The following is a 16,196-nucleotide window of genomic DNA, read 5'->3' on the forward strand; positions in this document are numbered from 1 at the left end:
TGTTAAGAATATTGGCCCATTCTACTGTGGATTTTAGGTGGTGTTGCCTTGTTTTGTTGGTGGGGTTAAGTAGTTGTATACTGTCCTGCTCACCCTGCTCACAAGGGAAATTTGCGGCTCTCACACGACGCTTTCGTCGCCTGTATTCTGCTTCACGCTGCCTGACAGACTAGCTTCACTAGTACGCACTTGGCTTTATGATTGGGGTCTAGCCATTCTACGTTGTAGGAACAGGAAGGTGGTGAAACTCGCATATTGTTAGGAGGTCTGGCACTGTCTGGAGTTTGTGCTCCAGTACATTGTCTCCAAATATTGTTCTGCTCCATGAAACCGCCATGGTCTATTTTGAGAGACAACTATCCATGTCTTGGTCTGCACCCTGTTATTTTGCGACCTAACATACAGGAGAAGGGAAACTTCTCTCCGCCTTTCACATCTAACGTTTCAGTTACCGTAGTAACGAGGCTGCTAGGATACCGATTTCACATCACTTGAGTATTAACACGTCTCGAGGACGATGCTGCTCTGAAACTGAGAACAGCTGAAGAGCTGGGTAGCGAGTCTCAACCGCAGAGTGACTCGGGAGCTGGGTCAGTGACCTAGAGCCACAGAGGGCTGTCTGATGGCAGAGTGGCTGAGAAGGAGTATGGGCTGTTGGAATCCCAAACAGTCGGTGGTAGTGCAGTGACTATCAGGAGCCCCATGCGGCTGAGTGACCAGTGTGGCCAAGAAGGTGCATCGACAACCAAACCAAGAACATTCTTACAACTTACTTTTTATTTGTCACATAAAGTAGTGCTTTCATTACTTTTTTTCCAAGCTAATTCATAATAAAACAAGGACAAATATTTTTTAATGTATAAACTAAATAATTCTTCATTTAAAAAAAAAAAGTCCCCAATAGTAATTTGGGGGTTGAGTGCAGGTATAGATGGGAGACTTGAATTAGATAGAGCTGGTGCTGGAGGGCACCTGGACACAGCGTCGATAGAGCTGGTGCTGGAGGTCACCCTCTGGACACAGCGTCGATAGAGCTGGTGCTGGAGGTCACCCCCTGGACACAGCATCGATAGAGCTGGTGCTGGAGGTCACACCCTGGACACAGCGTCGATAGAGCTGGTGCTGGAGGTCACCCCCTGGACACAGCGTCGATAGAGCTGGTGCTGGAGGTCACCCCCTGGACACAGCGTCGATAGAGCTGGTGCTGGAGGTCACCCCCTGGACACAGCGTCGATAGAGCTGGTGCTGGAGGTCACCCCCTGGACACAGCGTCGATAGAGCTGGTGCTGGAGGTCACCCCCTGGACACAGCGTCGATAGAGCTGGTGCTGGAGGTCACCCCCTGGACACAACGTCGATAGAGCTGGTGCTGGAGGTCACCCCCTGGACACAGCGTCGATAGAGCTGGTGCTGGAGGTCACCCCCTGGACACAGCATCGATAGAGCTGGTGCTGGAGGTCACCTGGACACAGCGTCGATAGAGCTGGTGCTGGAGGTCACCCTCTGGACACAGTGTCGATAGAGCTGGTGCTGGAGGTCACCCCCTGGACACAGCGTCGATAGAGCTGGTGCTGGAGGTCACCTGGACACAGCGTCGATAGAGCTGGTGCAGGAGGTCACCTGGACACAGCATCGATAGAGCTGGTGCTGGAGGTCACCCCCTGGACACAGCATCGATAGAGCTGGTGCTGGAGGTCACCCCCTGGACACAGCGTCGATAGAGCTGGTGCTGGAGGTCACCCCCTGGACACAGCATCGATAGAGCTGGTGCTGGAGGTCACCCCCTGGACACAGCATCGATAGAGCTGGTGCTGGAGGTCACCCCCTGGACACAGCATCGATAGAGCTGGTGCTGGAGGTCACCCCCTGGACACAGCATCGATAGAGCTGGTGCTGGAGGTCACCCCCTGGACACAGCATCGATAGAGCTGGTGCTGGAGGTCACCTGGACACAGCGTCGATAGAGCTGGTGCTGGAGGTCACCCCCTGGACACAGCATCGATAGAGCTGGTGCTGGAGGTCACCTGGACACAGCAGCAAGGAGAGAAGCAGCAGAAGCACAGCAGATGGGAGAGAGAGTTGGCGCAGAAACAAACTGAATTTCAGGGGGAGTGTAAAGAATCTGGCTGTTTTCAATCCTGTTGGACCTGTCCGCTGTTTGTATACCGTGACGACACCAAACACTGCAGGCAGTACCAGACACAGTCTCCATGTACAGTGTACGTGTACAAAACCAAATCCTATAAATCTCAAATAAAATGGCACGGTTTCAGGAAATTGTGCAAGTTTGCAAATCTGTCAAATTTCAAGTGAAATTTGATCAGGGACAATTTTATGCTCTGGGAATTTGATACTATCAGTAAAAGGTGAAGGTGAAGAACTCGACAATCAGCACTGCTCCATCCAGCTGATCACCCAACTGAGGCAGGGAGCTTGGAATGACATTGAGCATCGCAATTCAAATCCACGACCTGTAACGTAGCAACAGGCATTCAGCCCAACCAATTTGTGTCAGAGTTTACCTCCGACACAAGCAATAAATCCTAATCCCATTTACCCTCCCTGTTCCCAAATCCCTTCATCCACCTAGTCAATCTCATCTAACCTTCTGATGTGGAGAGGTGTGCTCACCCACCGGATTGATCAGTGCCTGATTTAGAGTGACTTTAGATCAAGCAAAGCATCATAGAGGACAACTTAGGATAGGGTTACCAACTCTCCAGGAATGGCCCGGAGTCTCCAGGAATTGAAGATGAATCTCCTGGACACCGCCCGCTGTGAGCAACACCTGGGAGAAACATCACAGGGGCATTGAAAACAATCTGTGGTTTTTTAAATTTTCTTTCATCTTTTCATTTATTAGTTATAAAAATATTGGAGATGGAAAAAAAGACTGTTTGACTGGGTGGGGCTGGATGTTACGTGATAAAACCTCCAGGACTACCTCCAACCAGAGTTGGCAACCCTAACTTAGGAAACTAGCAAAAGTTGACCAACAAGCTGACACAGTACTAAAAAAAAACCGGGACAACTCAAAAACCCTCCTAAATAAAGGCAATATGATCTATGAAGACAATGAGTTAGACTGAGAGTGCAATAATTTAAGCTGCATGTATGTGTGTGTATATATACACATATATATGAAATGCACGCTATATATAAGATATATATATATATATATATATTATATATACATACATACACCAAACTTCCTCTAAGGTTCACCCCTGCCTTAGTCCTGAACTCACATCTTTCTCCAGTTTCTTTCCGATCTCCCCTCTTGACCTCTCCATGCTCATTCTGTCCATGAGACCCACTTCCTGCTCCCTCGACCTGATTCCCACTAAACTGCTAACTTCCTTTTCTGGCTCCCATGTTAGCTGACATTGTTAACGGTTCGCTCTCCTCGGGTACTGCCCCCCTCTCCTTCAAATCTGCCGTCCTCATTCCTCTCTTCAAAACACTGTCCCTTGACCCCCTCCGTCCTTGCAAACTACTGCCCCATCTCCAAACTCCCTTTCCTCTCCAAAGACCCTGAACGTGTTGTCGCCTCCCAAATCCGTGCCCATCTTTCCCGGAACTCCATGTTTGAATCCCTCCAATCTGGTTTCCGCCCCTGCCACAGTACCGAAACGGCTCTCATCACAAATGACATCCTTTGTGACTGTGACAAGGGTAAACTATCCCCCCTCGTCCTTCTCGACCTGTCTGCAACCTTTGACACGGTTGACCACTCCATCCTCCTCCAACGCCTCTCCACCGTCGTCCAGCTGGGTGGGACTGCACTCGCCTGGTTCCATTCTTCTCTAATCGTAGCCCGAAAATTATCTGCAATGGCTTCTCCTCCCACTCCCACTTCGTTACTCTGGATTCCCTCAAGGATCTATCCTTGGCCCCCTCCTATTTCTCATCTACACGCTGCCCTTGGCGACATCATCTGAAAACACGGCATCAGTTTCCACATGTAGGCTGACGACACCCAGCTCTACCTCACCACCACTTCTCTCGACCCCTCCACAGTCTCTAAACTGTCAGACTGCTTGTTCGACATCCAGTTCTGGATGAGCAGAAATTTTCTCCAATTAAATATTGGGAAGACCAAAGCTATTGTATTCGGGCCCTGCCACAAACTCCGTTCCCTAGCCACCGACTCCATCCCTCTCCCTAGCATCAGTCTGAGGCTGAACCACACTGTTCGTAACCTTGGTGTCATATTTGACCCTGAAATGAGCTTCCGACCACACATCCATGGCAGAACTAAGACCACCTATTTCCACCTCCGTAACATTGCCTTTCTCCGCCCTCCTCAGCTCATCTGCTGCTGAAACCATCACCAATGCCTTTGTTACCTCTATGGGAACGGTAGCATAGTGGTAATGTCACTGGGCTAGTAATCCAGAGATGAGTTCAAATCCTACCACGGCAGCTGGGGAATTTAAATTCGGTTAATTAAATAAAGCTGGAATAAATAAAGCTGGAATAAAAAGCTAGTATCAGTAATGGAACCATGAAACTATCAGATTGTTGTAAAAACCCATCTGGTTCACTAATGTCCTTTAGGGAAGGAAATCTGCTGTCCTTACCCGGTCTGGCCTATATTTGACTCCAGACCCGCAGCAATGTGGTTGACTCTTAACTGCCCTCTGAAATGGCCCTGCGAGCCACTCAGTTGTAACAAACCGCTACAAAACACAATAATGAGAATGAAACCGGACACGGCAATGGCACACCCAGCCCAGTTGACCCTGCAAAGGCCTCCTCAACAACATCTGGGGACTTGTGCCAAAATTGGGAGAGCTGTCCCACAGTCTGACATAGTCATACTCACAGAATCATACCCTTCAGCCAATGTCCCAGACTCCTCCATCACCATCTCTGGGTATGTCCTGTCCCACCAGGGGTATACAGTCGGAAAGGAGTGGCCCTGGGAGTCCTCAACATTGACTCTGGACTCCATGAAGTCTCATGGCTTCAGGTCAAGCATGGGCAAGGAAACCTCCTGCTGATTACCACCTACCGCCCTCCCTCAGCTGATGAATCAGTACTCCTCCATGTTGAACACCACTTGGAAGAAGCACTGAGAGTGGCAAGGGCACAGAATGTACTCTGGGTGGGGGACTTCAATGTCCATCACCACGAGTGGCTCAGTAGCACCACAGCTGGCCGAGTCCTGAAGGACATAGCTGCCAGTCTGGGCCTGCGACAGGTGGTGAGAGAACCAACACGAGCTTTCCTTTCCCCCTGGCCTTGCTGCAGCCCACTTGTGCCTGGTGCCTCACCCTGTGCAAATCCCGCTGCTGCACTAGCCTCTAAAGTACACATAGTGCCAGTTTCTGAGCTGGTGTCTGTGAGTGAGAGATGCAATGACGTAGTGTCTTCTTCGACTTCTTCTCCGTTTTCCCCCCCCTCATCCTCACCAATCTACCTGTCGCAGATGCATCTGTCCTTGACAGTATTGGTAGCAGTGACCACCACACAGTCATTGTGGAGTCGAGTACAGGAGCAAGGATGTCTTACTGCAGTTGTACAGGGCCTTGGTGCGACCACACCTTGAGTATTGTGTGCAGTTTTGGTCGCCTTATCTGAGGAAGGAGGTTCTTACCATGGAGGGAGTGCAGCGAAGATTCACCAGGCTGATACCTGGGATGGCAGGAATGACGTATGAAGAGAGATTGGGTCGATTAGGCTTATATTCGCTGGAGTTTAGAAGAATGAGAGGGGATCTCATTGAAGCTTATAAAATTCTAACAGGACTAGACAGACTAGATGCAGGAAGGATGTTCCCGATGGCGGGGGAGACCAGAACCAGGGATCACAGTCTAAGGATAAGGGGTAAGCCATTTAGGACTGAGATGAGGAGGAATTTCTTCACCGAGAGTGGTGAACCTGTGGAATTCTCTACCACAGAAGGCAGTTGAGGCCAACTTATTAAATATATTCAAGAAGGAGTTAGATATATTTCTTAAGGCTAAAGGGATCAAGGGATATGGGGAGAAAGCAGGGACCGGGTACTGAATTTGGATGATCAGCCATGATTGCATTGAATGGCGGAGCAGGCTCGAGGGGCCGAATGGCCTACTCCTGCTCCTATCTTCTATGTTTCTGAGACGGAGTTCCGACTTCACACTGAGGGCACCCTCCATCGTGTTGTGTGGCAATACCACCGTGCTAAATGGGATAGATTCAGAACAGATCTAGCAGATCCATATCGGCCTACTCCTGAGGTCACAAAACCCAGTCTTCAGCCAATTCGATTCACTCCACGTGATATCAAGAAACGGCTGAGTGCACTGGATACAGCAAAGGCTATGGGCCCCAACAACATCCCGGCTATCGTGCTGAAGACTTGTGCTCCAGAACTAGCCGCGCCTCTAGCCAAGCTGTTCCAGTACAGCTACAACACTGGCATCTACCCGACAATGTGGAAAACTGCCCAGATATGTCCTGTCCACAAAAAGCAGGATAAATCCAACCTGGCCAATTACCGCCCCATCAGTCTACTCTCAATTATCAGCAAAGTGATGGAAGGTGTCATCGACAGTGCTATCAAGCGGCACTTGCTCACCAATAACCTGCTCACTGATGCCCAGTTTGGGTTCTGCCAAGACCACTCGGCTCCCGACCTCATTACAGCCTTGATCCAAACATGGACAAAGGAGCTGAATTCCAAAGGTGAGGTGATGGTGACTGCCCTTGACATCAAGGCAGCATTTGATTGAGTGTGGCATCAAGGAGCCCTAGTAAAACTGGTGTCAATGGGAATCGGGGGGAAAACGCTCCACTGGCTGGAGTCATACCTAGCACAAAGGAAGATGGTTGTGGTGGTCGAAGGTCAGTCATCACAGCCCCAGGACATCGCTGCAAGAGTTCCTCAGGGCAGTGTCCTAGGCCCAACCATCTTCAGCTGCTTCATCAATGACCATCACTCCAACATAAGGTCAGAAATGGGGATGTTCGCTGATGACTGCACAGTGTTCAGCACTATTCACAATTCCACAGATAATGAAGCAGTCCATTCCCGCATGCAACAAGACCTGGACGATGTACAGGCTTGGGCTGATAAGTGGCAGATAACATTCGCTCCATAGAAGTGCCAGGCAATGACTATCTCCAACAAACGAGAGTCTAACCACCGCCCCTTGACATTCAATGGCATTACCATCGCTGAATCCCCCACCATCAACATCCTGGGGGTCACCATTGACCAGAAACTTAACTGGACCAGCCACACAAAATACTGTGGCAACAAGAGCAGGTCAGAGGCTAAGTATTCTGTGGCGAGTGTCTCACCTCCTGACTCCCCAAAACCTTTCCACCATCTACAAGGCACAAGTAGGGAGTGTGATGGAATACTCTCCACTTGCCTGGATGAGTGCAGCTCCAACAACACTCGAGAAGCTTGACACCATCCAGGACAAAGCGGCCCGCTTGATTGGCACCCCATTCACCACCTTAAACATTCACTCCCTCCACCACCGGCGTACCGTGGCTGCAGTGTGTATCATCCACAAGATGCACTGCAGCAACTCGCCAAGGCTGCTTCAGCAGCACCTCCCAACCCCGCAACCTCTTCCACCTAGAAGGACAAGGGCAGCAGGCGCATGGGAACACCACCACCTCCAAGTTCCCCTCCAAGTCACACACCATCCTGACTTGGAAATGTATTACTGATCCTTCATCGTTGCTGGCTCAAAATCCTGGAACTCCCTCCCTAACAGCACTGTGGGAGTACCTTTACCATACAGACTGCAGCGGTTCAAGAAGGTGGCTCACCACCACCACCTTCTCGAGGGCAATTAGGGATGGGCAATAAATGCTGGCCTTGCCAGCGACGCCCACATCCCATAAACGAATTTTTAAAAAAGACTTGACTATTCCAACGCACTCCTGGCTGACCTCCCACATTCCACCCTACGTAAACTTGAGGTCATCCAAAACTCGGCTGCCCGTGTCCTAACTCGCACCAAGTCCCGTTCACCCATCACCCCTGTGCTCGCTGACCTACATTGGCTCCTGATTAAGCAATGCCTTGATTTCAAAATTCTCATCCTTATTTTCAAATCCCTCCATGGCTTCGCCCCTCCCTATCTCTGTAATCTCCTTCAGCACACCCCCCCCCCCCCCCCCGAGATACCTGCGCTCCTCTAATTCTGCCCTCTTGAGCATCCCTGATTATAATCGCTCAACCATTGGTGGCCGTGCCTTCTGTTGCCTAGGCCCTAAGCTCTGGAATTCCCTGCCTAAACCTCTCCGCCTCGCTACCTCTCTTTCCTCCTTTAAGATACTGCTTAAAACCTACCTCTTTGACCAAGCTGTTGGTCATCTGCCCTAATTCCTTATGTGGCCCGGTGTCAATTTTGTGTTTTATAACACTCATGTGAAGCGCCTTGGGACATTTTACTACGTTAAAGCGCTGTATAAATACAAGTTCTTGTTTTTTATATATATATATATCACACACACACACATAGAGAATTCTGTGAGTAGATTGGTTCATATTTGTAGAATTGTTAGCCATTTCAACTAGTAACAAACTAGAGCTTCAAAACATGTGGTTTGTATTTATCAGCCATTTTAGTACAAGGCTGTCGATCACCTCCCGGTTGGAGGGAAGCAGCCAGGGAACCTCCGCTACTTAACTATGGATAGAAAGGTACACCAGTATTGATGCAATATTGACAACTTCCAATTGGACTGGCATTGTAGAAGGATACGATAAGATAGGTTGAAAGGCTTTCTGCATCCCAATATAATGCAGTGGTTGTGGCACTGGAGTAGTAACTCGTAGGTCATGAGTATAATTCCCACTATAACTAGTTGTGACATTGAATTCCATACATCTGGTAATTTGTGAAAATCTGAGCATGAAAGTGGTCGGATTATCATAAAACCCCACTGCTGTATCAATATCCTTCAGGGAAGGGAATCTATCATGCCTACCCAGTCACACATGCAGGGTTTATTCTGAATGCCCTCTGAAGTAATCTAGCAAGCCGCTCAGTTGTTTTAAAAAAATTTAAAAATCGCTACGATAACAGCAACTTGCATTTATATAGCACCATTAACATAGTAACACGTCTCAAGGCGCTTCACAGGAGCGGTTATCAAACAAAATTTGACACCGAGCCACATAAGGAGATATTAGAACAAGTCACCAAACGCTTGGTCAAAGAGGTATGTTTTAAGGAGCATCTTAGAGGGGGAGAGAGAGGTAGAGAGGTTTAAAGAGGGAATTCCAGAGCTTAGGGCCTAGACAGCTGAAGGCACGGCCTTCACTGGTGAAGCAGAGAAAATCGGGGCTGCCCAAGAGGCCAGAATTAGAGGAGCGCAGATATCTTGGAGGGTTGTAGGGCAGGAGGAGGTTGCAGAGGTAAGGAGGGCCGAGGCCATGGAGGGACTTGAGCACGTGAATGAGAATTTTAAAATGGAGGTGTTGCCGGACCGGGAGCCAGTGTAGGTCAGCGAGCACAGGGGTGAGTTCGGATATGGGTAGCAGCATTTTGAGAAGCAGGACCACCTTACGGCAACTAGGGATTAGGCTCTCCGGTATTTGCTACATCTACACAACAAATGTGTGTTTTTACATGTAGCCTTATGAGTTTGAACTTTGAAAAGCACTGAACCATACAATTGTACTTTTGACCTTCCAAACAGTGGTTGTGCCTGGAGAGAGTATTTTGAGCTGTGTTGAAGTACCATTGGTTACAGCTCTATCACTGGTGGTAAGAGTAAAGAGTATCCACAGTAAGTGTATTGAAACATTAAACCCTATTGGCTTAACTGCCTTATAAAACTTATTTTTTTTAGAACATTTACTACGTTAAAACTCCCATTTAAAGTAATTGGCAAAAGAACCAGAGGGGAGATGAGGAGAATTTTTTTTACACTGCGAGTTGCTATGATCTGGAATGCACTGCCTGAAAGGGCAGTGGAAGCAGATTTAATAGTAACTTCAAAAGGAAATTGGATAAATACTTGAAAAGGAAAAATGTGCAGGGCTGTGGGGAAAGAGCAGGGGGGAGTGGGACTAATTGGACAGCTCTTTCACAGAGCCGGCACAGGCACGGTGGGCCGAATGGCCTCCTTCTGTGCTGTATCATTCTAGGATTCTATCATTTGCTTGTGGAATGACAGCAACCAAACGAGCAGGCTAATGAAAGACCATTTGATTACATTGCGACTCATCTTCAGATGTAGTCAAAATTGGCTCCATTTTAAAGAGATTTTTTTTCAAATGTAAAACTTTATTCCTCCTCCCCCCCATCAAAAAGAAGTGTCTTTCTCCAAACTCTTTTTAAACGCTATAAACTGATGATTTAAAAAAATACATATGTTTTTAATCTAAATTTAAATCTCTAGTCATGATGGAAATGGCTGTATAATTGACGGGTTCCATGAAAAGGTCGAGGAGGAGCAGGAAATTATGCAGCAATCTACGTGCAGCCAGTTAATGATGGCGAGCGATCATTGTTGGACTGGAGCAGCTCGGGAGTGTTTGAAGCGATCCGCGTGCTGCCCACTCGGCATTACCTGACCTGTCAGATTGGCCTGAATCCAAAACAAAATAAATCCATTTGAAGACATTTCTTTTGGTACGCTGTGACATATGTAAACAAGATGTTTATTGAGTGTATGCCAAGTGGATTAATCAGACACCAGAGTTACAGACTGACACATTTATGGAAATGCTAATCAGGCTATCATAGTTTCACATGCTGGAGCTGGTGTTCTTATTATCAGTTCCCCCTAGTTTTAACTCTTCGTTTTTTTTCTCTTTTTTGCAGAACATCACCTCATCGGTGGATGACCGGCACCAAGGAACGAATGTTGATTAAAGTTACAGACCGGGAACCAAGTTACTTATTGCATCAGGGTAACGGGAATGCCGAGAACCAGCCAGGAACGCGGCCTCGTAGGTCTTCGGGGCACCAGCTGCCTCACGCTCACAGCTTTGCATCAGACAGTGACAACCAGGTCTTCTTTACTGAACGCAAGCCGTCCCCTTACCTGAAAAGGGCAGAGCACGTTGGTGGCTGTTCCCCAGTGCTCACGAGAGGGGAACCCTATCATTCTCCCATCCATTACCAGCATAGAAAGTACTCCTTTGAATCGCAGCCCTCATCTCCTCGCTATGGCTACGAGCCTCCTCTTTACGAGGAGCCCCCCGTTGAATACCAGGCTCCTATTTACGATGAGCCGCCCATGGAGGTACAGTGTGAGGGATTGAGCCACTACAAAGCAGGGTCGCCTCAGAAGTCCCCAGTTCGGAAGCCGCACCCAATGCTTCACTCTCCCAAACAGGGCCAGAACTCTCCTTATCAGCATCTGGTGTTAACGAAACAAAAATGCCCAGAGAAATCCATGAGCTTAGAATACAGTCCAGCGGGCAAAGAACTTGTGAAGCAGCTGGTGTACGTTGAGCAATCCGGCTCTAGCCCAAAGTTTAAATCAAGCACGAAACATCGGTATTCGCCTAGTGCTACATCCACTATTTCTTACACGTTACAGCACAGCCATTCGTTGGTGAGAGACTTTCAGCGTTCTGAATCAAGATCCACTGACTACAATGGCCTGGAAGGGTCCGAAGCCAGGTATAGTCACCAAGGCAGCCAGCTGATTCACGAGGACTCAATGTCATGGTCCAGCCAGCACGACTCGTTATCTTCAATAGGCTATTCCCCAAACACGAGGAAAAGGAAAAGCAGGAAGCCCTCGCTGACGCAGGAGACTTGTGGGGTGGTTGGGGAGAGCTGCGGAGAGATGAGCCCGGTGCCCGAGCGGCTGCTGGCAGAGGAGCGCCACTCGCCCCTTGACAAGCCTCAGATGAGCCAGACCGACAGCAAGAGCGCCGAGGCGGAGATGCTGCGGGGCTACGCCGACGTACACATGACCCAGGCGAGGCTCGCACGGGAGGCCCAGCAGCTGCATCACATCAAGCAGCGGAGCAGCTGGGATTCGCAGAAAGAAGTGTCGGGATACGAGAGTGACGGGGCCCTTCCTCTACCTATGCCGGGCCCTGTGGTCCGGGCTTTCAGTGAGGATGAAGCACTGGCTCAGCAGGAGAGCAAACACTGGAAAAGGAACACGTTCGAAAAGCTCGGTTTTCCTCAAGTGCTGTTGGAAAAGAGTGTTTCTGTGCAGACTAACTTGGCTTCACCGGAGCCTTACTTACACCCATCACAGGTAGGTCTTCAGCACAACCAGTATCAAAAAAGATGAGAGTAACTGTAAAGTTTAGGAAAAAAGAAAGTCACACAGTTATTTTCTGCTCATCAAGGTGTAGGATGCCGGAATGGGACATTTTCCCATTTATTTTGTGCCCAGTGTCACCATTGAGCATTCACAGCTCAGATGGCTCTGAGTGTCGGTTACTTCCCTGATATCTAGAACAAAGGACTCATAACGCTCATATACAAAAGTGGAGACAAAGTTGACCCAAATAACTATCGAGGCATCTGTGTGAACAGTAACCTGGGGAAGATATTCTGTAGTATCATAAACCAAAGACTTATAAACTTCCTTGAGGAGCACGATGTCTTGAGTAAAAGCCAAATAGGATTCTTACCAAATTATAGAACATCGGACCATATTTTCACCCTACACACCCTAATTGACAAACATGTTCACCAAAACAAAAGCAAAATTTTTGCCTGCTTTATAGATTTCCAGAAGGCTTTCGATTCTATTTGGCACAACGGTCTATTCTTGAAACTTATTGAAACTGGAGTAGGGGGAAAAACATATGATGTAATTAAATCAATGTATACAAACAATAAATGTGCAGTTAAAATTGGAGACAAACAAACAAAATATTTCTCTCAGGGGCGTGGAGTGGCGCAGGGCTCGCCTATCTCACCGACACTCGACACTCTTTAATATTTACATAAATGAATTGGCAAAACTACTTGAACAATCTACAGCACCTGGCCTCGCCCTATATGACTCCAAGGTTAAATTCCTCCTCTATGCAGATGACCTGGTTCTGCTCTCACCAACTGAGGAGGGACTACAGCGGAACCTGGATCTGCTAGAGTCGTTCTGTCAGACATGGGCCCTGACAATAAATCCCAAAAAAACCAAAGTTCTGGTGTTCCAGCAAAGATCCAGACATCAGGGACCCAGAATAAACTTCACAATAGGAGCAACTAAAATCGAACAAACTACAAATTACACATACCTAGGCCTAAAAATCAGTTCTACGGGAAACTTTCATTTGGCTGTGAATGAACTGAAAGAGAAAGCAAGAAGGGCTTTCTATGCCATTAAGAAGTCAACCCAAATAGAAATTCCAATTGTCATTTGGCTCAAAATTTTTAAATCAGTAATTGAACCAATTGCACTCTATGGCAGTGAGGTGTGGGGTCCGCTAACACAACAAGAATTCGCAAAATGGGACAAACACCCAATTGAAATCCTGCATGCAGAATTCTGTAAAAGTATCCTCCGGACTCAGAGGAAAACCACAAACAATGCATGCAGGGCAGAACTAGGCCAATATCCACTACTAATTAATATCCAAAAATGAGCCATCAAATTTTGGAAACACCTAAAAATGAGCAACCCCCACTGCTATCATTACGATGCCTTGAAATGCCAAGAGATGATCATAGAGAAGAGTCCCCTCAGTCAACTAGTCCTGGGACTCAGTGAAGTAACTACCAACACTAATAATAATAACCAGCCCCAGGACAGTGACACCCTAGCACAGAGAATTCAACCCAACACAATTATCACTAAACAAAAGGAAAAATACTTGACCTATTGGACAGAAACGACAAAAACCCAAAACAAACTCGATTGCTATTTGGCCCTAAACAGACAATACACCATGGCTGAATACCTGACCATGGTAAAGGATAGCAAACTGAGAAAAACCTTGACAATGTACAGACTTCGTGAACATAGCCTGGCCATCGAAAAAGGCAGACCCGGCTGCCAAGAGAGGACAGGATATGCTCTCACTGCAGTCAGGGAGTGGTGGAGACAGAGATGCACTTCCTCGCAACTTGCAGAAACTATCAGGACATGAGGGAGAATTTCTGCCCAAAATTCACAAAAATATGCCCTGAATTCAAAAATGTGAATGACCTCCAAAAACTCCCATATCTATTGGGGGAACAGAGAAAATGTGTAACTATAGCGGCAAACTATGTTACAGCTTGCCACAAGCAGAGGGACAACCAATGATGATTATATGCATATTATATGTGCATATAGCTATGTATACCTATACACTGTATGTCTAGATCGGTGTTTATGTGGTCAATCATACATGTATTTCTGTGCTTTGGCAACATAAGATGTATCTTGTCATGCCAATAAAGCAATTTGAATTGAATTGACAGGATTAATACAGAGTAAAACACACTCTGCTCTGCATCTACAATTTTTCTCGGGGCCCAAACTCAGAAGAACAGCCACTGCTGCCGCAGTGTGACATGCCCATTGCTCACACGAGCCATTCTTGTCACCTCTTTGAGTGACATGCCCAAATTATAGGCAGCTTTTTTTTTTTCTCGTGTTGAAATAAAGCTGGTCGCGTAGCTTCAATATTGCTCAAGAAGTAGCCTCGCCGGATTCGCTCAGGCCAGCGGTCAAGAAGACGCAACACAAACAGGGACGTCTTGGCCACCAGTCTTACCGACTCTGTCATGTTTGTTTTTGTGATCCTCATGTGCCAGGAGCAGGTGACCGCAGACGCAATGTAAAAGCAGATATACCTTGGAGCCTTACAGCCAGCGAAGTGAAGAGACTTTTAGCCCATCTTTGAGTTGCATTTGAATGAGGCCTCAACGATGCCATTTTTTAATCCATTCTCTGGATATGAACATCGCTGGAAAGGCCAGCGTTTATTGCCCATCCCTAATTGCCCTTGAGAAGGTGATGGTGAGCTGCCTGCTTGAACCGCTGCAGTTCCGTGTGGTGAAGGTACTCCCACAGTGCTGTTAGGGAGGGAGTTCCAGGATTTTGACCCAACGACGATGAAGGAACGACATATACTTCCATGTCAGGATGGTGTGTGACTTGGAGGTGATTGTGTTCCCATGCACCTGCTGCCCTTGTCCTAGGTTTGGGAGGTGCTGCCCAAAAAGCCTTGGCAAGCTGCTGCAGTGCATCTTGTAGATGGTACACACTGCAGCCACGGTATGCCAGTGGTGGAGGGAGTGAATGTTTAAGGTGGTGGATGGGGTGCCAATCAAGCGGGCTGCTTTGTCCTGGATCGTGTCGTGCTTCTTGAGTGTTGTTGGAGCTGCACTCATCCAGGCAGGTGGAGAGTATTCCATCACACTCCTGATTTGTGCCTTGTAGATGGTGGAAAGGCTTTGGGGAGTCAGGAGGTGAGACACTCGCCGCAGAATACGTAACCTCTGACCTGCTCTTGTAGCCACAGTATTTATGAGGCTGGTCCATTTGAGATACTGGTCAGTGGTGACCCCCAGGATGTTGATGGTGGGGGATTCGACGATGGTAATGCCATTAAATGTCAAGGGGCAGTGATTAGACTCTCTCTTGTTGGAGATGGGCATTACCTGACACTTGTGTGGCCCGACTGTTAGAACCCACTGTGCCAGCCAGCTGCCATCTAATTATTTTTTTGTATGTCGATTTGTAAACTGAGCACAGCAAGGCTCCTCCAGATTTAGCCCATGATCCCAGAAGCCAATAAAGGTTTTGTTTTTGACGCAGTCTTAGTTTAATGCCCCTGAGGGAGATTGTTCTGCAGTGATGATCTCAGATTCCTTCAGCGCCATTTCAGTGCTACGTTTAACTTGGTTTTCATTCTGCTGATGCTATATTATAGAATAAATTGTGCGTAGCAAAAAGTTGGTCTAACCTCTGGATTGAGATGAAGTACAGGAAGTGTACTCAAGCTTCCCTTTGCTGTTTTAGATGTTCTGTGAACTTAGAGTAAATCACTCTTTAATCATTCCCAGCCATCCTTAATTGTATATGTTGCATGAGTTAAAAAGACATTGAATGCAGATCTACAGATCCCACCTTCCTCTGAATTTTTGCTCCTCTTCATTTCTGCCGTTGGTACAGTAAACTCGCCTTTAAACGGCACCTAATTATCCAGAATTCTCTAATAACCGGCAAAATACAGGAGTAGGTTCAGGAACCCATAGGTAAGTTTTACTGTATATTTGTGGCTGCGTAACCGGGGTTCTCGTACCTTTTGCCGTGTAACCATGGCTC

The 16,196-nt window shown here is 47.6% G+C and overlaps 1 protein-coding gene across 3 annotated transcripts in view; it reads left to right on the forward strand.

Moving 5' to 3' along the window:
• The window catches only part of arhgap39 (Rho GTPase activating protein 39), a 549,348-nt gene that overhangs the window by 346,876 nt on the left and 186,276 nt on the right, over window positions 1-16,196 (forward strand). For all 3 annotated transcript variants that reach the window (XM_085987363.1, XM_085987364.1, XM_085987365.1), the window contains exon 4: window positions 10,784-12,182. In XM_085987363.1, the coding sequence (XP_085843489.1) occupies window positions 10,784-12,182 (1,399 nt within the window). The remainder of the gene's footprint in view (window positions 1-10,783; window positions 12,183-16,196) is intronic.

The sequence above is a fragment of the Somniosus microcephalus genome, chromosome 5 (genome assembly GCF_052327205.1).
Source record: "Somniosus microcephalus isolate GS21.2 chromosome 5, FLI_Smic_1.0, whole genome shotgun sequence".
NCBI lineage: Eukaryota > Metazoa > Chordata > Chondrichthyes > Squaliformes > Somniosidae > Somniosus > Somniosus microcephalus.